General features: G+C 44.6%; 1 protein-coding gene across 1 annotated transcript; it reads right to left on the bottom strand.

Moving 5' to 3' along the window:
- Positions 1-722: 722 nt before the first annotated feature.
- EGR1 (early growth response 1) lies at positions 723-5,120 on the bottom strand. The gene is given in 6 exon segments (XM_027902637.1): positions 723-3,027; positions 3,325-3,769; positions 3,771-3,922; positions 3,925-4,039; positions 4,041-4,294; positions 4,394-5,120. Coding segments are annotated over 6 exon segments (2,991 nt in total). The 3' UTR covers positions 723-1,729.
- Positions 5,121-23,936: the final 18,816 nt, after the last annotated feature.

Raw genomic sequence — 23,936 nt, 5'->3', positions numbered from 1 at the left:
ATAGCATGTATCCCAGCCACTCACAACCCTAAACACTGGTGATTTGTAGAGAGCCCACCCAAAAGGACAGACACCAGACCCCTGTTCTGTACCTGCACCACCAGTTCTCGGGGATGAAACTCCTCTGACCTCAGTCTGCAGTGGCCACATAACCCCTGAAATGTATTTCAAACCATCCCCTAAGGAAGGGTTTTCTCCTATAAATACTGACAGACCCGTAATAAAGTCTGTCAGGGCCACACGCTTGCATGACCTATGTTGTGTCAAAGAGGAACTCAGACAGCCCTCAGCTGAGCAGGGCCACCTTCTGTCAACTAGCCCTTACGACTGAGCTTATTGTATTGCCAGCCTTAAAACTGCTCTATGATCTTCCCACTCAGTAAGAGTTTTGACTACCTACAAACACAGTTGAGATTCTAATTTTCTAACTTAACTTTCAGCACTGGAAGAATCGGTTTTCTTCCCAAGATTAGCTCACATGCTTTTGGAGAAGCCAGAAAACAGTAATCATGGTAACTTCAAAAGAGCAGGCGCTGTGCCTAATGCAAGGATGTGTGTGCTCCATCCAAGCCTTTGCAAATAACTGAACGTGAGATTGATCTTTCTTTAAGCAGGTATTTTTCCAAGAAACCAGCAGCACTTGTGGCTTTGCAGCCACTGAAGGAGTCAGGATTGCTGTAGCACAGTCTTCCTGTATAGTAACTTAAAGGAAAACGTGGAAGTCTGCACGACTTGATATTTTATTTATTTTTTTCTGAAGGGTATTGTACACCAAATATCCCATTGGCAGGAAAGCGCATTCAATGTGTTTAGAAGCCAAACAGTCACTTTCATTTTAACAAACACAATTATAAAGTAAAAATAAACCACAAAATAATGAACTGCATGTTCATAACATACAAAAATTGCTGCCTACTCAGTAGGTAACTACAACATTCCAACTCCTGAATATATATATAAATTTACATTTTTGTAACAAAAATAGACTTTGAGAGGTGTGGGATTTTTTTTTTTTTTTTTTTTTGCTTACATTCCATCCCCCAGGCCTTTCTCCTGCTCCACTCCCCACTCAGTCCCTGCTCTCCTTTACATTCTTTGAGTAACATCCCTTTCACTTTAAGGCAAGATGCAAAGCATCCATTCACACAAATGCATGACGTCAGCAAGGCTTCACAAAAAGGCACCAAGACTTTTAACTTTTAAAACAAAACTTCTGCCACATGTGAGTGTCTCATCAGATGATATTTACACAGCATCACTCTAACATGCTCAAATACAGTAAGTGCTGTTCCCAAAGAAGTTTGAAACGCGTTATAGCATTGTCACTGAAATAGAATTAACATTTACAAAATATGGCCCTGCAAACTCCAAATAATACAATATGAATATGCGAAGATTTTTTTTTCCACATCAATAGTACCTAAAGGAAAGCAAAACCATGGCACATGTACAATTTACATCAGCTAGATACTTAATCAAAAGTCCTTTCTTCCTAATAAAAGACTATTGTTTACGGGGAAAATTATATTGAACTTATATCCACAGTCCATGCAAATTAAGTCATTCAACAGAGGTGGAAAACTTAAGCAGCAGTTGTTTCAGGCAGCTGAAGTTTAAACTAAAGTTAAAAAGCCTTGCAACGTATGGTGTTGGGGGAGTAATTGGAGACTCCATGTCTGATTGATAACACCAATGGAAAAGGTGAATTCTCCTGTTCCAGAAGGTCATCTCAGCAGATCTCAATTGTCCTTGGAGAAAAGGCTGAGTTCATGTCTGAAAGCGCTGAGGTCACCTGAGAGCTGAAATTGTTGGTGACCCCTGGAGATGAGAAGGAGGTGGCCACTTGGGTCTGAAAAGTGGCAGTGCCAGAGGGATAAGTGGTTGCTATAGAAGGGGATGGGAATGTGGTGTGTGCAGGGGAGGGATAGGAAGAGGGAGCAGGAGAGGAATACACTGTGCGCACTGGCGAGGGATAAGTGGTGGTGATGGAGGAAGGGTAGGATGTAGTCACAGAGGATGAATAGGCAGGAATCGGGGAAGCAGTTGAGACTGGAGCTGCCTTTTCCACTTTCTTGTCCTTCTGCCTAAGGTGGATTTTAGTGTGCCTCTTCCTCTCATCACTCCTGGCAAACTTTCTGCCACAAATGTCACAGGCAAATGGCTTCTCCCCCGTGTGTGTGCGGATGTGCGTGGTCAAGTGGTCACTCCTGCTGAAGTTCCGCATGCAGATGCGGCACTGGAAAGGTTTCTGTCCCGTGTGGATGCGGATGTGCCGTGTCAGCTCATCGGATCGGGAAAACCTCCGGTCACAGGACTCCACGGGGCAGGCGTAGGGTCGCTCGTGAGGGGGGGTCTTGCTGGGACGGTTTGGGTATTTCCTCATCCTGCTGGGCTTGATCAGCTGGGACTGATAGTTAGTGTTGAGGGTCTTCAACTCCTGGGAGCCAGTCTGAGTAGCAAATGCCTTAATAGTGGACAGTGGCGTGAGGGAAGGCTGCTGTGCTCTGGTCTCGAGGGCTGGGAAGGGCTTCTGCTCAGCTGGAACAAGACTGAGTTCTCCCTGTTGCTGAGGGAACAGGTAATCCGGGATCATTGGCACCTGAAAGTTGGTTTTAGCAGTCGGATAAGCTGGAGGTGGGTATTGGATGGGGGCTCCAGTGGGGTTGGGGAAGGACTGGGTCTGCGATTCAGGGAAAATGTCAGAGCTGGAATTGGGAAACGTTGGTGCAGCTGAATAAATTGGACTGTTCTCGCTGGCTTGGACTGAGCAGCTCAGTGGGGAGCTCTGAGAGGAGGAGGATGGTGACGATGAAGTAGGCGTCGAGGTGGGAGGTGCATTAGCCATGCCCACCAGCCCACTGACGAGGCTGAAGAGAGGCTCTGGCCATAAGGTGTTGCCGCTGTTGGGGGCCGGCTCTAAGGAGAAGCGCCCCGTGTAGGTTATCGGTGGCAGCCGCGTCGTTTGGTTGGGATAGCTGGTTTCTGGCAGGCTTTTCTCGTTGTTCAGGGAGATTTCGGGAAAAGTGTCTGAAAAGAGAGGAACAGCGATTACTTCCAGCAGTCACTGCAGCCGCTGCCGGAGCTTCGCGAGCCATCCCCAGCGCAGCGCAGCCCCAGATTCTGGTTAATCACTAATTGAGCGTAACATATTGCAGCGCCGCTGGCAGCGCTCCAGCCGCAGCCAGTCCGGAGCTCTGACGCAAACAGGAGGATCCCCCCGCGCGGCCGCCGGGACCGGGGGCGCCGCTGCAGCGCGGAGATCCCGCAGGCGGACCGGGACTCCCCGCCCGCCCGGGCCGGGCCGGGCCGGGTCAGCGCGCTTACCTGCCGCCAGGTGCTCGAAGTGCTGCTCCCCGGGCTCCCCGGCGGCGCCGAAGCCCCCGCTCTCGGGCGCCCCGGGCGGGGCGAGGAACTGCGGGCCCCCGCCGCCGAGCAGCATCATCTCCTCCAGCTTGGGGTAGTGAGTGTCCATGGCGGGGGGCGAGTGCGGGAAGGCGCCAAAGGGGTCGGAGATCTGCAGCGGGGGCAGGAGCTGCATCTCCGCCTTGGCCGCGGCCATGAGGGCGCGGGGCTCGGGCTCTGACGGGTGATGGCGCTGCCGCCGCGGGGCCGGCGGACGGGCCGGCTGCGGCGAGGCGGCCGTCGCCTGCTGTGCGCCCCGCGCCGCGGTGGCCCCGGCGCTGCCCGCTGGAAGCGCTCGGCTCCCCGCCCGCCCGCCCGCGGCTCCCCCCGGCTGTGCCCGCTGGAAGCGCTCGGCTCCCCGCCCGCCCCAACGCCGCCCCTATATATCGGGTCTCACCGGCCGCGCACCGCCCCGGCCATGACGTACATGGCCATATATGGGAAGCAGGAAGCCCTTATATGGATGCGGCCTGGAGGACCCCGCCTGGCGTCAGAGCCTGGCACCGGGGAAAGCCGGGCCGGGGGGCCCCGCCCGCCCCGCGCCGGGAGCCCCGCGCCCTGTGCGGGGCTGTCCCCGGCCACGGGCAGCGCCGCCGCAGCGCCCCGGCCGCGCCGCCGGCCCCGGGGCGCGGGGTCCCCCGGCCCCCGCCGGCCGCGGCGGCGCTGCCGGAAACCCCCGCCGCACTTTCCATATAAGGGAACGGCCTTATAAGTCCCGGTTCCGGCGGAGGCTCCCGCTCCTTATTTGGCGGTTCCGGCTCCGGGTGGGGGGGGCGCCGAGCCAAGGCCGCAGCCGGGCGCGCGCCCGCCCCCGGGGCCGCGGGAGCGCGCGGGCACTGCCCGGGCGGGCGGAGCGGGGGGCGCCCGGCGGGCCCCGGGGTTGTGTCCGTGGCTGTTCGCCCTCAGCCCGTGTCTGCTCAGCTCGCACCGCTCACCCCCCCACACACACACACCTCAGCCCCCGCGGAGGAGCCGAGCGCCGGCGGCGCACGGTCAGCTCGGCAGCCCCTATGCGGAGGAGTTTTCTGGGCGCTGGCAGCGCGCCCAGGGCGGGAGCTGCCCGCTCCCGGAAAAGGGGAATCTCCGGGATTCCAGCGGGCCTGCCGGGAGAGCCCTGCTGCCTCCGCCCGCTCCCAGCGAGAGCGGCGGAGCCCGCACCGGGGCAGACCCGGGCTCCGCGCGGCAGAGAGCGGGTCACGGACACAAACAGAGCCGCGGGTACCACATGTCCGCGGCCACCACCGACAGCGAGTGACAGCGCTCGGCACTCCGCTCTCGCATCCCTCGTTAGGGCTGTCCCTTGGCGCGGCCGCGGCTCCCTCCCCGCACGGAACCCCGGCGCAGCGCGCACCGCCGCGGGAGCGCCGGCGGGGTCGGGGGAGCCCCGGGCGCCATAAATAGCGGCCCCGGCGGAGCCACCGCCCCGCCCCGGCCCCGCCCGCGCGGCCCCGCCGGCGGGGCTCCCCCAGCGCGCGCCCGGCCGGCGGCGGCGGCACCGGCGACGCAGTGCGGCCGCAGTGCGCGTGCGCGGGGCCGCCGCCGCCGGGGCTTCCCCGCAGTGCGCGGGGACCGCGGTAGGGGCGGCGGGGCCGGGGGGACACCGGGGGACACCGGCGACACCGGGGGGCACTGGCGGCGCGGGGAGGGCCGGCAGCGCCGCTGCTCGCAGCCCCCGCGGTGATCCTGGCCGCGCCTGCCGCCCGCCCGGTGCCGGGCATCCCCCCCGCTCTGCGGGCGGGCGGTTGTGTAACTCACCGCGCTCCGCCGCCTTTGCGGGCTATACCCGAGTCGCAGGGCTCTGCCCGCCCGCTTTTATGGAATATTTAAACCTCTGCCGCGTGCACGGGTTTAACCGAGTTGCTATATTTAGGGCCGTGCCTTGTCAGTGTCGCTGTGCGGTGCCTCCCACACTGAGGCATTTCCAGCTTTAAACCCAGCCATGGGTTTGTAGCCGCACGATGCCTCCGGGAGAAATGTGGAAGGCTCCCGCTTATCTGCAGCTGGTGTTACTGAATGGCAGCTAATGCACATCTGTTCTTCGGTACTTGCTCTTTATGGGGAGCAATCGTACTGTTTTTCAAATGTCAGTGCACCAGGCCAGACCTCTACCTTGAAAATGGGATTTGGTGCTTTTCCTTTTTTAACAAATACCTGCTGCAGGGTTTGTGACGTGCCATACATAATGATTAAAACTAGTCTGTTTTTCACCAGCCTGTCACAGTGTGGAGCCCTGTTAGAAAGGGATGAGTAGCAGAACCTGACTTTTTTTACAAACACCATAGTTTGTTTTGGCTTCTGAACACGTTCACTGACACTGCAGAAGCCACTGCATCTTTCTTTCCCTCTTTTCTTTATTCTATTCTTCTTCAAGATCAGAAAGAACTGCCCGATTCCCAGAGAATTTCATTCATACACTCTGCATATATTAGGCCCAATATTCCTTTACTGGTATTGAACTACATAATTCAGACAATTTTGGTTTGTTTTTCCAAATCTGAAATTCACAGAGATGAAGAAAATCTATTGCTTTCTTACTTTTCAATAACCTCAGATATTATTCGTTAATTGCTGTTTTCATGACCATCTTACTTCAGGTCTTGCCCACCTGTACTGTGAATAAAAGTAAAGTGGTCACTGCTACTGTTGGCACTGAATCAACTAAGTTCAACTCCAAGTGCAAGAAAAGTTAATCAACTTTATCTTTGTAACTTGCCCAGTGTTCTAATACAAATTTTCGTTCAATTAGATGCACTTTTCACTTCATCCACAGACAGCTTCCTTGTGTCTGGAATGCCCACTCACTTTTGGCAAAATTCAGTCATTTTCTTTCAGAAATGTTATGTTTGCCTGGATATGTAATAATAACAGCATCAGTCATAATTTCTCTAAGTCTCACACTAATTGTTCAAATACACGTGCCTTCAATTGTCTTTATCCTGAACCTCCAACTACCTCATTCTGTTCTCTCCTCTGTTTCCCCTGGATACTGTTTTTAATATTCCAGGCTGTATACCAAGTTATTAGATATCCCTTTAAAAAGTTTTATTATTTTCTAATTTTTCCATTCTCTGCCTGAATAATTAGAAAAGAGGGGATATTGCAGCTTTTTAAAGAAATGCTGTAGAGTTGTTTCTATCCTCTCGCCCTGCACTCCAGAACCAAGTCATCTGATTGTAAAAACTATGACATTTTTATGCATTGTACTGCAGGATATTCTACAGATATATTAAACTTATTTATAATTATTTTTTCTTTCTTTGCAGTTGCATTCATTACAATAAAAGTCTGTCGCTTTTGGATGGGGCACAGAGGCAATGGGTACAAATGCACTCGTAAATGAGGAAACACTTAAATCTCAGCATCCTTTTCAGTTCTATGAGGAGTGAAAAACAGTTTTTTTGAATGCATGGCTTTGCTGTAGTGACTGAGACAGTGTTTGCTGCAGAATTCTCTCCTCACTGTGGTACGTGGTTCTCTTTGCTCTGTGCACAGGCCCCTGAACTGCGCTGCTCCCACTGGCTGTGGCAGAGCTGTCCATCACCCAGGAGAGGGAACTCTTCCCTGGGATTACTCTAGAGCAGGGTGTGCTCTAAAAAAATTAAATAGAGCAGAGATTGTGTAAGAATTGGGTTGCTTGCTTGGTTTTTTTCCCGATCTCAGACATTATAGATGAGCAGCAAGATGACGTCATCGATTTTTCTCGGAAATCTAAGGCAGCTGAGGGCTTTCCCCTCAGGCTTTCCTGCTCTGATTTAAAGAAAACCCTTTAAAAATAGTTCATTTGGGATGCATGGATTAATAGACTTCAAAAGCCAGTACAGTCCTTGAAGTATCCAAACATTTCCCTGGTGCTGAAGAGCACCTCTGTTCTGGTGAACCTTAATCCTCCAGTTGAGGTAATTTGGCTGCGGTTGCCAAGAGACAATGCTTACCTCAGTTTGCTGTTAGCCCTGTGACAAATGGTATTAGGTCTCCTATGGTATCAGGATGAGTAAGACGATTCACCATATACTGGTGTCCTCTTTGTCCCTGCAGAATTAATATATGAGAAATATCAGCAAGGTAAAGGTAAGAAGGTAGTGGAAGAAAAGCAAAGCAGGTAACAATTATGAACATTCAACAAGTGTTACCAATGAACAAAGACAACAGATGCCTCTGCCAGTGCTGGGATCTCACTGCTGCTGTTACACAAGCACTCATTTTCCTCCTTTGGTAGTTCACTTTCTTCTTCAGAACAAAAATCACTGATGCCATCTACTGTATGTGTGTGTATCTTTAGACATGAAGGGTTATTTTAGATGCCAGGCAGATTCAATGTACTGAAGCTAGGGAAGCCTTCTCACATTAGGTTAACATTTCATTTGGGGTAAGATTAAAAAAAAAGGAAATACAAATTATAAGCAGAAAGAGCTTCATCATTCTCAACTACTGCCCAGATGAAACTGTAGCCCCTGATGTGGGCCTTGTATTCTGTAGGGGAAGTGGGGCTGGTGCTAGCGACAGAAGGAAAAATGTTGTGAAAGAGCAATTTAATTGTGTATTCCTAGCCCAGTACAAGGAACACACACTGCAAGTGAAGGGTTATATAACACAGCCTTGGGAACAAGCACAACAACTCTGAGAGCAAATAAATCAACATTGGGACCAGTGACTATTAAACCAATACAATGAATGCTCGTAACAAATTTGGTTTAACACACTCTGGTCAGATCTGTCATTATCTCACCCCTTTGTGCTCCACAATAGGGCACCAAAAAGGACTGTTGTGGTTTAAACTCAGCCAGCAACTAAGCACCACCCAACCTCTCAGTCCCCTCCCCACGATGGGATGAGGAAGGCAATCAGGAAAGTGAAAACTCCTGGGTTCAGATAAGAAAAGTTTAACAACTGAAATAAAGTAAAATACTGCTAATAATAATGATAATAACAATAATAATAATAACAATAACAATAAGAAAAGAGAGCGAGAAATAAAACCCAAGATGCACAACAACCTCGCTCACCACCTGCAGCCCAGCAGTAACCATCAGCTTCTGGCCAACACAGGTAGTGTTTGTTTACAAGATTTCACACGACCACAGAGGCAAACCACCCTGACAACAAAAGGCTTGGGAGTTAGATAGGAAAACACTAGGAAATTCATCACAGAAATACCTATGAGCTCTTAACTACAATGCCTTTCTGCTTAACCTGAAACATCTATGCAGAATACTCTCCCTCTTGCTATGATAGTTCACTAATAAACAAAACCAAACCACTGCTGCATAGTCAGGATGTTATAGCGAGGATGGAGGCATATTGTTCGGAAGATTTGTCTTGCAATTTTCATTCCCTGTGACTCTGTTTTTTTCCGCTCTCACTGCAGTGCTTGATAGAGAGTAACATGAAAGAAAAAAAAAAAAAGGTGTTATTACAGCTATATATCTCATATTCTCTCCAGCCTGTAACAAGAATTCAGAAGATAAGAGTTTCCTCTTGAATGACATTGGCTGCTAACCCAATCAGAGTACGGAAGGGAGATTCTATTCTAACTGGCTTCCAGCTCTCAACAGCAATGCCCCCAGCCACTGTACCCTCCCTCTCTTACATCAGTCAGCTTCCTATCCCATGCTAGCACATGCTCAAGTGTTGTGGGCGTAATCATGCACATACATACACCACAGTACATCACTAGATATATATATATATATATACATATTTAATTGACTAACCATATCCCAAGCACATGAGCCATTCAAAGGCAGATCTTTAACCCCCTCAGGCTGTGGCAGCAAAGGGCAGCAGCAAACTGCAGGACACCATGCAGTGACTACCACAGTCACGGTCACTTTGCAAATAAACTATGTGTTCCATTAGAATATGGAATTTATAAGAAAATACCCCCCCCCTTGCATTCCAGTTGGTCCTCAGAGGTCAGAGGGGGCTGGGCACAGCAGGTTTAATTTCTGATTATAACCAACTTGTCACTATAAATTCTTGAGTAGGACAACAGGTCACAGATCAAGTGTTGAAGACATTTCTAGTTTTACTGCCTTTCTTCATGGATGTTACCAGCGTTCATCCTGTGTTTGATGCACTGGTACATGGAGTGAATAAGGCCGTGAGTTTCCTCAAATTTCTATCCCATGGCAAATAAAAATACAGTGCTTGATACTACTATGAATCAGAGGGGATTTAAAATGCACATAATTGCCAAATATCTTTCTTCCTCTCACTTGTCTTACATGTTTTTAATGCGAGTACACCACCTATCACTATGTCTGGCAGTGAGCTTCTGAGTAAGAACTATAATTTGGCTTTTCTATATGGTGTTCTATATTGTATTTTCAATTGGCAGATATAACGCAGCTTTTTCTTTCTTCTTCTTCTTCTTCCAGTTTTCTTTCATGAGTGCTGATACACACAGTGCTGCAATCACCTGGCTGAACAGCTAAGTTGAAACCACCCACAGCCCTGCACTGGAATAGGTACTCTGCTCTTAATATGTCCTTGGTTATAAATCTGTCCTTACAGAGGCCTTGCTGTCATCCTCAGTGACTGTCAAAACCTGTACAGGCTACAGCCTTTTTTGTCCCCTAGTTTTAATATATTTTATTCCTAATTGTAGAATAAAAATATGCAAATCACTTGCATTTCTTGTACACAGCTTTACTAGGTCAGGGGATAATATTTTTTTTGTCTCTACCTGTTCCTCAAATGTCCATCTGCCTCTTTTTCTTTAAAAATACAGAATACAGCTCATGGGAGGCAGGAGGAGAACCCTCCTCAGGAAGCAAGCCTTAGGGAAACTAAGCTTGGAATTGCTGTGAGTGTCAGTGCTGCTGCTGGCTCAGTATCCATGGAAACCTGATTTCCCATTTTGCTGCAGGAATTAATTGAAGATCCCAACCCACTTGCTTAGGGAATCACTATGATATTAACTCACATCAAGCTATCAGGCTCACTTTATTATCTCAGATACTCTTTTCATTACTTTTTATCAGAACAAAAAGTTCAATTAGCTTTCACCAACTTAACAAAAAAAAGACCATCTAAATCTTTACCTCCTCAAAACTAGGGCACAGCACACACAGGCTACATCTTGGAGATCTACATCTTTCAGAAGGAACTTGGCCAAAATGTTAACCACAGGAGAAGGTGGTCTATGCAAATCTTTCCAACATCCTCTACTCTGTTTTTCACCTATGTTGTATCATCCTGGGGGGCAAAAATTCACTGTCCACCCTTCAGTACCAGAGCATAACTTTGTCTTCCACAGTTCGTTCTTGCCTAAGATATAACGTGCAAAGCTTCAAAGAGAATAAACCAAAAGGGACTTTTGCTAAGGAATATTGTTTCCAGACTTCTCTTTGAAGGCTTTTCATTAATTACAAACATAAGCATGCCAAGTTCCCTCAAGGTCTGCTTCTGGATCATACATCTCTGGTTATCTACCTTTGAACTTTCTTTCCTCTTGCTCCTATTTCCTGTTGAATTCCCTAGCTGCTGTCCCCATTCCCTTTATTTCTCCCTGATCTCCAAATCATCTTCTCTGCTCTGCGTCTCTTCTGCTCGGACATTGATTTTTCTCCATTTTTATCTTTCCGATACTTTGTTTTTAGCAGCTGGTCCTTTTGTAACCATGACAACTACATCATATCAGGAAAGGATCTCACTATTATCTGAGGAACCAGACCTCATTAAATGCCAGGGATGTTTGCTTGAGCTGACGTTTAGTGTCCTGTACCCAGGGGAGGAGCTTTGTTTGGAGTTCTCTATGTTTTATCTGTGAGCCAGGAAAAGCCAATTTCTGATGTTAGCTGGTATTCTTCAGACAATCCTCCTCCTCCATCTTTCATCTGCACTATCAAGACATAGTGCCTCCCACAAATGTGGACTATTGAAGAATATTATCACAGGAAAGATAGCAGGGATGTTACAGACCCATCATACAGTCCCTGGACCGGATCTGTTACATCTCAAACACTGACAATTTATAAGAAACTGATTGCTCTCAAACTGAAAATCCAGGTGCTGCAAAAGCTGCATATACTTGCTACAGAATGGTTTTGCATTTATGGACAAAGCTAAACACCACTCTCTTCTCTAACTGGTAAGTGCAGGCAAGGGAAAAGTGAAAATAACATTTTGAACTGGCTTGGTGGTAACTCAAGGCATGTCAGAAAAACAGGAGGATGAAGGAATACCATAGACCAGTGAAAGACTACTGGAATACAAGGACACCAGTATTCTTAAAGGAAATAATTTTCCCTCCTAGCTGGATTTACAAATGAACATGTGTTGTTACTCACCACCAAGACCGAGGACTTTGTCTGTGGTTAATCACTCCTCAGTCTCAGGCTGCAATTTCCCAGCATCAGACTCTTCAGGCATCTGGAGACTCAGATGCTGTCAGAGATGAGATAGGCACATGTAGACTTTCATAGAGAAGTCCAAGGAGAAGAGAAATTAGTAGGCAAGAACCTACATCCCCCCCATGGCAAAGCTGGACTGTCTCTGTGTTTCTCTTCACCCCTGTAAAAACACCAACTCACTTGTACTTTCTGCCTCTTTCTCCTCACATCAATAAAGACCATCAGGAGCTGCGAATCTCAAGTACTGGGACGAAGTAACACCTCAGTGAAAGCACCTGCCCTATGTTCAGCTGCTGTGAGAATACCAATTGTTTTACTCTAAGAAACTGTTGACAGAAACCATAACAAAACCAATGCAAATTCATCATACATCCTCTTCTGTCCGTCTTCACTCAGTTCAGGCTACTTAGACTTGAAAAAGAACCTTAAAAAAAGACAAAGCTAGGAAATACAATTTGATGGGAGCTTAGGATGAAACAGTGAGGCAGCAAGTGTTGAACAAAAAAGCAAAAGTACTTTTCTCTAGTAACACCCAGTGGAACCCAATGCTGAGTGATGCTCTATGGGCCATAAGTATGAAGAGCTACAAAAATGGGCTACATAAACAGATCCACCAGTGGCTGTTCAACATAATGTTGAGAAGCAGCCTCTGGCTCAGGAATCACCTAATAGTATATATTGGACAGTGGGAGAAGGAAAAATCACACTGTGCTTGGTTTGTTTGATATACATTATCATCACTCACTATTGGAAGCTCACAGCTGAGAATTAGATGGGTTGAGGAGACTTGATCTGAGGGTTTTTACAAAGGCAAAGCTCAATAAAGTACAGAGAAATTCTCAAAAATTTCAAAAGTCTTGCTTTTATGAAAGGAACAAGTAAGATGCAACTTAACTATTAAAAAAAACCCCAAACCCAAACCAAAACTCACCATATAATCTCTCAGAATATATGAGAAGGAACACCATGAAACGAAAAGGAAATATCTTTCTTGCACAGTACCTAACCCATGGAACTGTCATGAAATACCACAGAGACATACAGCCAGCAGATGCAGCAAACACTGAGCACTACATCTGGTTAGCAACATGTCTCAACCTGGGTTTAATTTAAAGAGACTATTCTCCCATCACTGCTCCTTCGTAGCACAATCTAAATTAAATATCGGTAAGTACTAAACAGAAGCACCATCCACCAGGTCAGGACAGTTAAAATTCCTTACAGTCATCTACCCGTGAATAACTTGGTACCATCAGAGACACAAACCTGGGTTGGCCAGACCACATAACTGAGGTGATTCAGCTGTTGTATCCTGAGTTTTTTTGGGAAGGGTTTAAAGTTTGCAGTAGGAACGACAGGAAATGGACATTGTGTATATTTCAGATCAAAGGGCCATTTAATAAATCATTTTTATATGAGGGCTTTAAGAAGCAAAAAAAGACAATCTTGCTCCATTATGAAAGAAATTTCAAACCAATACCTTAAAATCTGAAATGTTAATAAGGAACTCTTATTGCTACTACATACCACACATAGCGTTCTGTTTGGCTTGATTCCCACAAGCAATTGCAGTGTTTGTACATAAATTAGGCAAATTCTCCTCTTTTCTATGCTCATCTGCTTTTCTTTGCTGTCCTTAAGAAAATAAAATTTGGTGTTTCTCAAAACCAGTTCAAATTTAGGTGCTATTCAGATGCTCTATTTACCAGGATTTATCTAGTGGGTTGGATAATGTTAGCAGTGAATTTCCTGCTGGCCTTTACAGTCCTCATGGTTCAACTCACCTCCTCCTTTTGCCTCTTTAGGCTTTCAATTTTGCTTCTCTGCAACAGCTTCTAACACTGGTCAGATAATCTGGTCAATAGTTGGCTTTTTGCTGGGGAATGTTTTGGGGTAGCAAGGTGTGATGAAATAGTTCTACCAAAGCTATTTAAGATTTTCTCCATATCACCAGACAGCTCCCTGCCCCCCACCCCAGCTTGTTTATCTCTATATTTGCAATGTTGTGGGTGGAAATGCCATTTGCTATACCAAAGGGAGCAATATCTGAAAAGGGACAGGAGAACTAATGATTCCTCAGCCACTAATCTAGAAGCTAAACCCCAAGTCTCAATGTTATTAATTCTCTCTTTTTCCCCCTCTCGCTTTAGCAAATGAAATGTTATTTTCGCAGGCATTTATTGGTCTCGTATTAATCCTCCTTTTCTGCAGAATTAAACATCTAGTCTATTCAGTATTTTGCAGGGTTTCAAAAAGAAATCTTTGAGAGCTACAGTGGAAAAAGCACTCAAGGTAATCCAGAATCTCCCAAGAACAGTAAGAAGAGTGCTACCAATTTTATTCAGTTTATAAACGTGTTCTCTCCACTACACAATTCCACAAAAGTCACTGAAGTGGGAAAAACACATTTTTCTAGCCCATGGAGCACAATATTTCTGTTTCTGCCTTTTTCTTTTTTTTTTTTCCCAAGTTCTTGAAAGACAATATAGTCAAAGTTTAATGCATTGGAGACAGGGAAGGAGGGGAGAACATTTTCATGGAGAATTATTTTTGGGGAATGGAAACTTTCACTAATCCAGGGAATGGCGTAGCCCTTTAGAGTAGCAATTCCAGGACAGGTCAACTCTGGCTTCTTATAATAGTTTTGTTAGGAATAATACCAATAATACAATTAACAAAAACAATGCCCCAGAATCGTGGCCAACAGAAAAGTTTTCCCATCTTTTAGGAAGATTTTAAAATACTTTCAGCACTGTTTTCAAGTATTTAATTATATATGTGATCATATATTTAATTATGTGTGACATTTAACCGACATTTATTTTTCATTTTTTCTTGCACATCTTTAAAAAATCTTTGCATATTTGCACTTGGCACTGTAAACACTTGGTCAGTAAGCTCTACTCCTCTTCTCAGATCCAAATATCAGGTAATAACTCCTTTCAAGTACGACTGCTTTGAGTTAGATTTGAACCTGCAGCTGTCCTCAATGTTACTGCTGGTTTCCAGAGGCAATCATTATCTCTGATTCTAGCATATTCTAAATTCTTTAGATATTTTACTTTATAACATATTAACTTACTAAATAATCCCAAAAGCTGTTTCTTGCTAATCAGGGATGTTTCACTTTTCAGTCAGTATGGCTGAATGAAGTTAATTCCAAGGGATTAGCACATAAACTTTCTTCAGATGGCAACATTTTAATCTCCTGCCCCACCTCTCAGTAGGTTATTGTTCCTGAACACGCATCATTCACCTTTTTCTCAAGGTTGGTCTGTGAAAAAAATTCCAAAATAAAGCACAACTCTTGCTTCAAGACAAAAATCACTTGAGTATTCAAAGATGCTTAAGTATTTATTAAGTTAAAAATCAAAATCTCCTGAGAGGAAAAGCCCCATAGTAGTCAGAATAGTGGCAGACTTACACGTTTTTCTTTGTCTGGCTTATAAAAGGTGGGGGAAGAAGTGTGATTGTAATGACACACGGTACAAACACATCACTAGAGGCAAAGTTCCCCTTCTACTTCATGATGGAAATAGCCCAAGTCTGGACTGTATCCTTATCCTGATTTGGGGTTTGCTTAAACTGTTCTCTCACTGAATGCTGGGAGTTTTTATTGCAAGCTGAGCAAGAACTCTAAAATCAACCTGCCTGAAAACTCATTGCTGCTTCCTCATTAATATGCCAGAAGGACTGTGACATTTCTATGGAATGTCTGTGCTCTTGGGACTGATGATTCAGGGTAGAGCTGTGTGGAATTTCTACAAAACTTCAGCCCTCCTCACTTTTCAAATGGCTTCATTTTACCAGGTTGTCAAGCAAAACTAAAAATAATTGTTTTGTGCGCAGTTACAAGGGAGAAGATGGAAATTTCACTGCACAATTTATTAGGCAACTCATTAGAAAGCAGAAGCTGCATTTTCAAGAGCAGTATGAAATATATCTCCCATGTTTAATTCTTTCTTTTTTTTTTCTGCAGTTAGGGAATCCATAGTATCTAACAGCTAAATTCCTTCTCATTTGGGGGGCATAGGTTAACATCATCAGAAGGGTAAAGGAAAATCATGGCAATAAATTATTTTTTTAAAAAAGAAAGGAAAAGAGAAAAGCAAGTCAAAGGATAGTCTTCCAAGAAATCATGTCTTTAATTACCTGGAAAGAACTCTAAAAAACAAGATGTACTGAGAAGTGAGAAATCACTGGATCAGTACTAAATATATATTATGGTAGCAAGAAAAGATCTCTGTATGTAATTTCCATCTGTATAGACTCACATCGGGGAGGGCATTCTACTTTTAAGTAGTCTACATTCATTACTGAACACTTCTGCACAAAAAAAAAGGATTCAAAAGGCAAAATACACAAGATTCAAATCAGAGTATATTTTATACGGCAACATTTGAAGGTTTAGGTGTGTAAAGTTTAGTAAAATACCACCTTCTATGTCCACAAACCCACCTGACGTGCAGAGTTCAGATGAATACTCTATAGGAATGATAATGTCGAATCAGGATTAAATTAATAACTATGTATTCAATTACTTATTTCTTCTTCTATTTTAAGTAATTCTAAGCAGACCAGAATTTTCCAGACTTGATAATTCTAACTCTTTAACATCCCCGTTCGAGTCACTTCTTCAGGGTAGGTGTTTCCTTCCATCACAGGTGTGCACACCTGTGTACAGTGACTTACCCACCTGATAAGACACTGCCCTCGGTCACTGCTGTGTTCTACATGATGCTGATTGATTCTTCTCCTCCTGCTTCTGCCTTTTGCTTCCTTGTTCCACAGAAACCTACCGCAAATCCTGGCACGTGAGTTAGGTCACTCTCTGAAAAGGACCCAAATTACCTTGGTGGGACTATTTCTCCTCTTTCATTGCTGTAACATGTAATTAATGCATCCTGTAAAAATCAATTAAGGTCCTGACTGCTTTTTCAGCAGGCTGAGTGTGGCAGCATTCGCAGTGTCTGTCACTGTGCTGATGGCAGAAGCTCCATAGCAACAGCATGTTTGCATTCCTACAGGAACCACATTGCTCCTGTACTATCAGGAAAACCCTTCTGACATGTGCAGTCACAGTTATTTAGCTTGTGTGCTGAAGAACTTATTCTGATTAACAAAGATTTAACCAAAAGGCTGTGTTTATTTGTCCATAGTTAGCACAGGGTTTCACTGCTCCAGCTTCCACGTCGAGTGACAGTGTTGCTTTGGTGCTGAAGAAGGGGAAGTTTTGTCTTCCTTCACCTGTATAATACTCAAACATGTAAAAGCTGTTTGGAGGGTTTGAACAGACATTCCCTGAAATAATCCTTCATTGGGCACAATTATATGAAATACAACAGTACACATTTTTAAGTCTAAAACCAGAACACCACCCATACACCCATGACTGTACTCCAGATACTACCACTTGTAGCCAGTAAACTAGGAGGCTCTAAAATTAAAATGTTTTACTGGCAATCACATAATATTCAAGATATTCATTGCTCTGTATCCTTGTTTTCATTTTGATCCTGTCCTATGTAGACAGATGATATAATTTATGATTTAGAAACTATTCTTATGGCAAGGAAGAACTCAAATCATACCGCCCCCCCCCCCAACTGGTAGAAAAAGCACACCAGGTCAGGACAGGCACTGGTACTCTCATTCCATGGGAAATGAGGATGATGAGATCTTCCACTGGATGCAAAGAACAGTTCCAAAGCCTCAGGGTTATCCACATCATTAAGTAACAGCAGCTCTAGTGAGGCAACATCATCAATCAGCACGAATATTCCTCAACAGATAAATCTCTGGGATTGAAAAGGATTATCTCCATCACTGTGCTAACAGACTAAGCAGTTTGCCAGTCATCTCTAACCTATTACTTAACAACTCACAAATTCAGTGGTCATTCACACTGCAGCCTGCTGGCCCAGCAGGAGAACAGGCTCAGCTTCAGGAGTTGCCAGTGATTCTAATAAACAGGCAAACTCAAAGTCCAAACCCAGTGCAGCTCATTAATTGCTCTTGTAATCATTCACCACAACTGTGCACATACAAATGCTTTCTGCCCTCCCCAGCAGTCATTTGCAGTTACAATTTAGGTCCCCTCAATGCTTAACAATAACAATATTTAATTCTGTGGGAGCAAAAAAGCCACCGAACAAATACACTCGGGATATGAATCCAAGTCCTCAGCCAACAGCTGGCAAGTGCACACAACCTAATTGAGAAGCAAATTTAAGTGAAGAAACAAAGCCAGGACACACCAGATCCTCAAGACTTGCCTTATTTTTACACGGCAGAAACAGCAGGACTCTGTACTAATTTTCATATCTTTATTCATTCAACAATGGAGAGGGGGAAAGGCAGAAGACTAAACACATAAGACATGAAGATGAACTGAAACAATTTAGAAGCACAGTTTGAGAAGTTAACAAAACAGCAATTTTTAAAAGAAAAATATTCACGGGCATCAGTAGTAAGACACGGGCATGAGGTGGGAGAAAACTGTAAACTCAATTGCAAAGAACAAAAAACCATACCTGAAACTCATAAACCTGTAGGCCTATCCTAATGACACATGGAGGTTTCAATTCAAATTATCCAAGACGTTTATCTGTCAAAATAAACTGGAAATAAAAAGTGAATAAATAACCTCCAGAACCTCTCTCCCCCACCCACATCAATAACTAGACCTTATCACAGCAACGTTTTGTTCAGAGGTGCCATCATATACTTGTGTTCAGCTATGCTTGGAGCACCACTTACCAGAAAGACCCACATGAAACAATAGGAAGAAGTAATATTCAAAATTTAGTCCTTAGATGATGCCTTTTTTGTTTTATCAGCAGTCTTCAGCAAGCTGATACAGCCTGAATAGACACGGTGTAATGAGATTTCCCAAACACTCTTTAACCCCAACAGAAGGGTTGTATTTACAGGTTTATGACCCTTATGCCTCAGAAGGGAACTTGGCCAGGAAAGCTGCTTCCAGCAGAAATGTCAAAATAATCGAGAAGGGAAATAAGGGTTAGCTGCCACCTTGTGGAATGAAAGCACATCTGCACTGATAAAACCTTGTGTATTACACTCCGGGTAGAAATGGAAGATAAACAACGGGTCCTTCAAAACAGGAGAAAATAAACGAAGGTAGAACAGCAAGATATCAAGGGGAGAAATACACGAGTTTCTTTACTGTTCTTCACAAAAGACAATGTAAAAAGATACCTAGAAAGAGTCCGGGTATCAAAGCAAGCACAACATGAGATTTAGGTTTTCTACATTTAATTCATAGCAGCAACTGACCAAACTTTTAATGACCCTACAAAAAAACCCAGTGATAGAACTCAAATGACTCCCTCTGCCAGGAAAACTGCCCTAACCCAGGCATTCAGCACCACCATGGTTCAGTGCAGGGTGAAGAGGTGACTGTGTCATAAGGAGGCATTTTGCAGTTGTGTTTAATTCCAGACTGCCATCAAAGGGACTGAGCAGTATCAGAGGCAGGAGCCTGGACTGGCTGAACAATTCAGTCTGGGCTGGCCCCTTCTCTGCTTTCCCATTTCTGGGATAATAGACTTTGAGTGCTACAATGGCTCCATGCAGCAGGTGTTCCTGTGGTAAATACAGAATGGGCACAACAGCTGGCTTTTACAAAAATGAAGCTATTAAATGCAGTTTAGATTCTATTTAATTCGATATATTCGTTGCCCCAGCATAAGCAAGTGATAGCAGCAATGTTGCAATTTCTATTCAGTTCCCAGATTCCCCCAGTGGAGACTTGGAAAAAGAGAAAGCTTGGAAAATTCTGTGGTTTGGCTTTGGCTAAACTTATATCTGCACATTTCCCTATCAAACAGACGTTGTGTGCTGGGAGTAGAGAGCCTTTACATTACAGCTCTGTGCTGGCCCAACCAGCCATTCACTAAATACAAGGCTTAGTCATGAGAGCCCATTCCTACCCCTCAATACAATATGAATTTCTTACAACTCTCTAAATCATTTCTAAGTTTTTTATATAATGCAATACATGCTTTGGAGATGGAGCACGGCAGGACAATTCCACAACCTGAAGTTGAAATTTAGCTCCTGCCTGAAAGCACCGTGTTGGTTTGTCTAACTCCAATCACATGATGGAAAAATAGAAAAATATTGATTTCCTACCTGCTCCCCCCTGAAGTCTGACACTGAAGAATCCCCAGCCCTATTTCAAATTCCGTTTCTCTTCCCTACAGTAACTTCTTGACACATCCTGGATCCTTCTTCAGTCTGCAAGCCCCCATCTATGATGTTGCAAACACAAGATCTCCTCTTTCTCAGCACTGGGAAGGATCTCACGCTGTCTCATCGAGTTCCACATATTTTGAGAGCAAAGGTAAGATAACCCACATACCTCCTGCTGCTTCCTGCACGACCTTCTGGCCTATCAGCCATTCCTCCCAGTTTTGCATTGCCTGGGAACTCGCTGAGGGCACATTCTGCCCCATCCTCCAGGTCATTAATGAAGAAAAAAAGGCCTGGGATGTGGTGCTGGTCCCCAGTCAGACTTCCTGGGACTGATCTGACCCCCTGGACCTGCCCATTCAGCCAAGGTTTTTTTTCTCCACCACACTGTCTGCTCATTCAGCCCATTCTTCATCGACTTTTCTATGTAAGACAATGCCAAAGTCGCTGGACCCACACGATCTTGTACTATTAACAAAAAAAGTCAGGCTCTCTTCCTGAAATGCTTGCACCATTAATTAGGTCGACAACTGGAAAACAAAAACCCCCCACAAAACAACAACAAAAACAAACAACCCCCAAAACAAACAAACCACACTCCCCCAAACCAAACAAATCCCCAAAACAAAACAAAATGAAACAACCTCACCAACCAACCAACCAACCAAACCTGTCTGTTTTTCAGGATGCTAACACTCTGTTGCCATGGCCACAAATTGCCATAGTGACATTAGATACATCTGTATTTCTAGATTAAAATTGCTTCTATTTTCACAGAAAATAAATCCAACTGAAAGAAACTACTCATCCATCCTTACCAGGAAATACTACTAAAATTAGGGCAACACACAGCAATTGGTTGATTGCAAAAAGGGAGGAATAAATCACAAACATTTTTCCATTTACAGAGCTGCTTCCTGCAGCTAGAAAATGGTTCAAAAGTACAACAAAAGAATCTGAGGACAGTTATTCTCTAATGCTGTTGTCTCAGCAAGACTCATTGGATAAGGGCTCAATTAGAAAGCCCAGAAAGCTTAAATAGCCTTTTTAGTCAGAGGTTAACTGCAGTATTATTTTAAATTTCTCTGTTAGAGCCCCAGATTGTTCTCCCCCCACCCCCAAGGAGGACCTTCACTCTCATAGAGGGGAAATACTGCTGTTCAACCTGTCTTAACGGAACTAACTGGTATCAGACAAGTCTTTGCTCTCCCATTTCCAGTGATTTTATGTTATGCTTATACCCTCTAGTGGACAAAAGGAAATTCACAACCCTCCTCGTGCCAAAGTGCCTTTAGATCAGCACTGTGCTAACAGGAGCTCTGACATGAAAACGCTGGATCAAAACAACTCTCTAATTTCTGCACTTCCAGGAACATCCTTGAGTCACCTTTACCTGCCTACATCTGCCTTGGCTCCCCCATTTTCTTACTGGGCTGTACAAAGCTCACCATGCCCGAATTTAGACATGAATTCAATGTCAAAATAAAAAACTCATTTATCTCTACGTGACATTCACAACATTTGAGAAATGATCTAACAGGGGAGTCAAAAGTGAGGGGTGAACACAGAAGGTTTGTATTCAATATCAGGTTTGACAACTGGGATAATTTCTCTACGTATTTTAGTCACCAAAGATTTTCAACTTCCTTTCTTCTTGGTAAGTTACTAAGCATTACTTGTGATAAAAACATAGTTCCCTCATATGCATAATTTTATATGCTTGCCATCCAGACTGATTTTCCTCCCAAACCTGCTGCAAAGAACACGAATGAATTCCCCATCTATGTAAGCCACTAAAAAATTTATGGCAGCAGAGGAAATGCATTGCTGTACTGACTTACAAAGATAGGGAAGTTATATATTACAGAAGACTTCAGCTTTTGCTCCTTTGGTGTTCACTGATTTCTACAGCATTCCCACAAATGTTATTTCTAACCTTATTTGTCTAAATATGCAGACAGAATCCTCTTGTCAAAGGGTCTGCATCAGACTCGTTTCAGCCAGAATCCACTGCAAGAAAAGGGAAATACATCAAACTCTGCTACTGGCAATCATGCTGATTCCACCTGGGAATCCAGTCTTAGGCCTTCCTGTACATGTATGAATCTAGGTCACAGGATTAAATAATGGAAAAAGGCTAAATTTCAGCTCTAATACACTATATTTCATGTCTCCACAGCCAGCAGAGTGGAAACAGCCCTTTGCCTAATAAGAGTAAAGATAAGAAATACAACCGGTTCACAGAACAGTTGGAGCTCAGAAACAGAGCAAGAAAGTAACAGTTTTCTTGCAAGGGGTTTAGGCAAAGAATTTAGGTATCCAAACAGCAGTGACCTCAATTTACGTGCAAAGTTGCAGAAAAAAACCCCTCACTGTTTCTTTTCGCTTCATATTATTTTCATTCCAGCTCTCATCACAAATAGAGCACTGGAAATTCGGACACTGAATTTCGGGATTCTACATACAGCTGTGAGCATGAGCATAGCAAAGTCCAGCATTTGGTTCACCAAAAACGCAGCCTTTGGCAGGGGGAAGGTATAATTTCCCAGATGAATGTATCCTCTGGAGCTCCCTGCTGGTGCTTCTCCAGCACAACACATCTATCACAAAGCGATGAGAGATACTTGATACTCATCTGGTCCTCCCTGCAGATCAGCTGCCTGCTGAGGTAAAAGTCAAACTTCATTGTTCTGAAGTGGTGAAGGGCTCAAGAATCTCAATCCATGTAGCTCAAGCCCAGTTTAGAAAGGTACAACACAGAGAGAGAGAAGTGTTCTAAGAGAGAAATCAGCCTCTAATCTGTAGAATGCAGTTTAGTGTTGCTTGGGGCTCTGGAAGTCAGCAGCATTTACAGGACAACTGTACTGCACACAGCTCATTTCCCACTCTAATTCTACCTCTCAGGACATTGTCTCCACTTACTGATGAAACCAACTGTTCACACCTCTGAAGGCCTCTCCTGGAGCCTCCAGGCTTTTTAACAACACTTATAAAGAACATAACACTGACTTTCACTTACAGTGTCTTGCAGTAACACCAAATTCCAGACAAAAGGTGATCAGGAAACCTTTCTCTTCAGTAACACTCAAGCACATTCCCATCCAGCATATGCATTTCTGCACTTGTCAGCTCTTAAACACTAAATTCAGTAGGCTCCAGACCACAGACAGCACACAGGAACTCCTGGGCAACTGGCTCTAGGTGGCTTTGATTGAGCAGGGAGGTTGAACCAGATGACCTCCAGAGGTGCCCTCCAACAGGGATAGCTCTCTGATTCTATGAGCTCGTGCAGCTTCAGAATACTCTGCGGGTTTTTCACATATCTGACTTTGCAGGACAAAACTCAGAAAGCAGCACCACGAGATGCCTCAGCCAGGTGGACACTACAAATTCCAAGTGGGTAAAGCAGGAAAAGCTGTGGTACAGAGCAGTTCCACAGAGATGGGATTTGGCATCTCCCCAGGAAGCAGTAACGTGACAATGCAGTGTCCCAGTTAGAATGAAGGATAAGAATACAATTTTTTTCCTCTACATTTCTCCCTTAGCGAATAAGCCACACTTTCCAGCATTATATGGAACTTTGGAAGACAGACAGGAAAACTCAGCTCAATCCAACAGCTGCTCCCAAGCACACAATGACACTTCACAGTTAACCTGTGAGACTCCTTAATACAATGCTATGTGTAGATCAGAGAACCAGCAGAATTCTCCACAGCTATCCTACTTTCCTCCTAAGGCACTGTGTTTCCTGCTGATTAAGATGGCACAGAATAAATAACAATTGGTTCTCTAGAAATCTTGCTTTTCAAGGCTGTGTATTGTGAGGGAGCAACACTTCCAAGAGGGATGCATAAGGGAAAGCCCAGCATTGCAAAAACACAACGAATGGAACTCAATTCACTAAGATGAGGGAAGGTGAAGCTTCCCCAGAACAAACTTTGCAATTTTAAGAATACCAGCATCCCT

Source organism: Empidonax traillii, unplaced genomic scaffold (assembly GCF_003031625.1).
Source record: "Empidonax traillii isolate 1590-97213 ecotype Southwest subspecies unplaced genomic scaffold, ASM303162v1 scaffold22:size5013007, whole genome shotgun sequence".
In the NCBI taxonomy this organism is placed as follows: Eukaryota; Metazoa; Chordata; class Aves; order Passeriformes; family Tyrannidae; genus Empidonax; species Empidonax traillii.
Note: the sequence above shows the minus strand (reverse complement) of the source record. Positions and strands in the feature narration are given on the sequence as shown.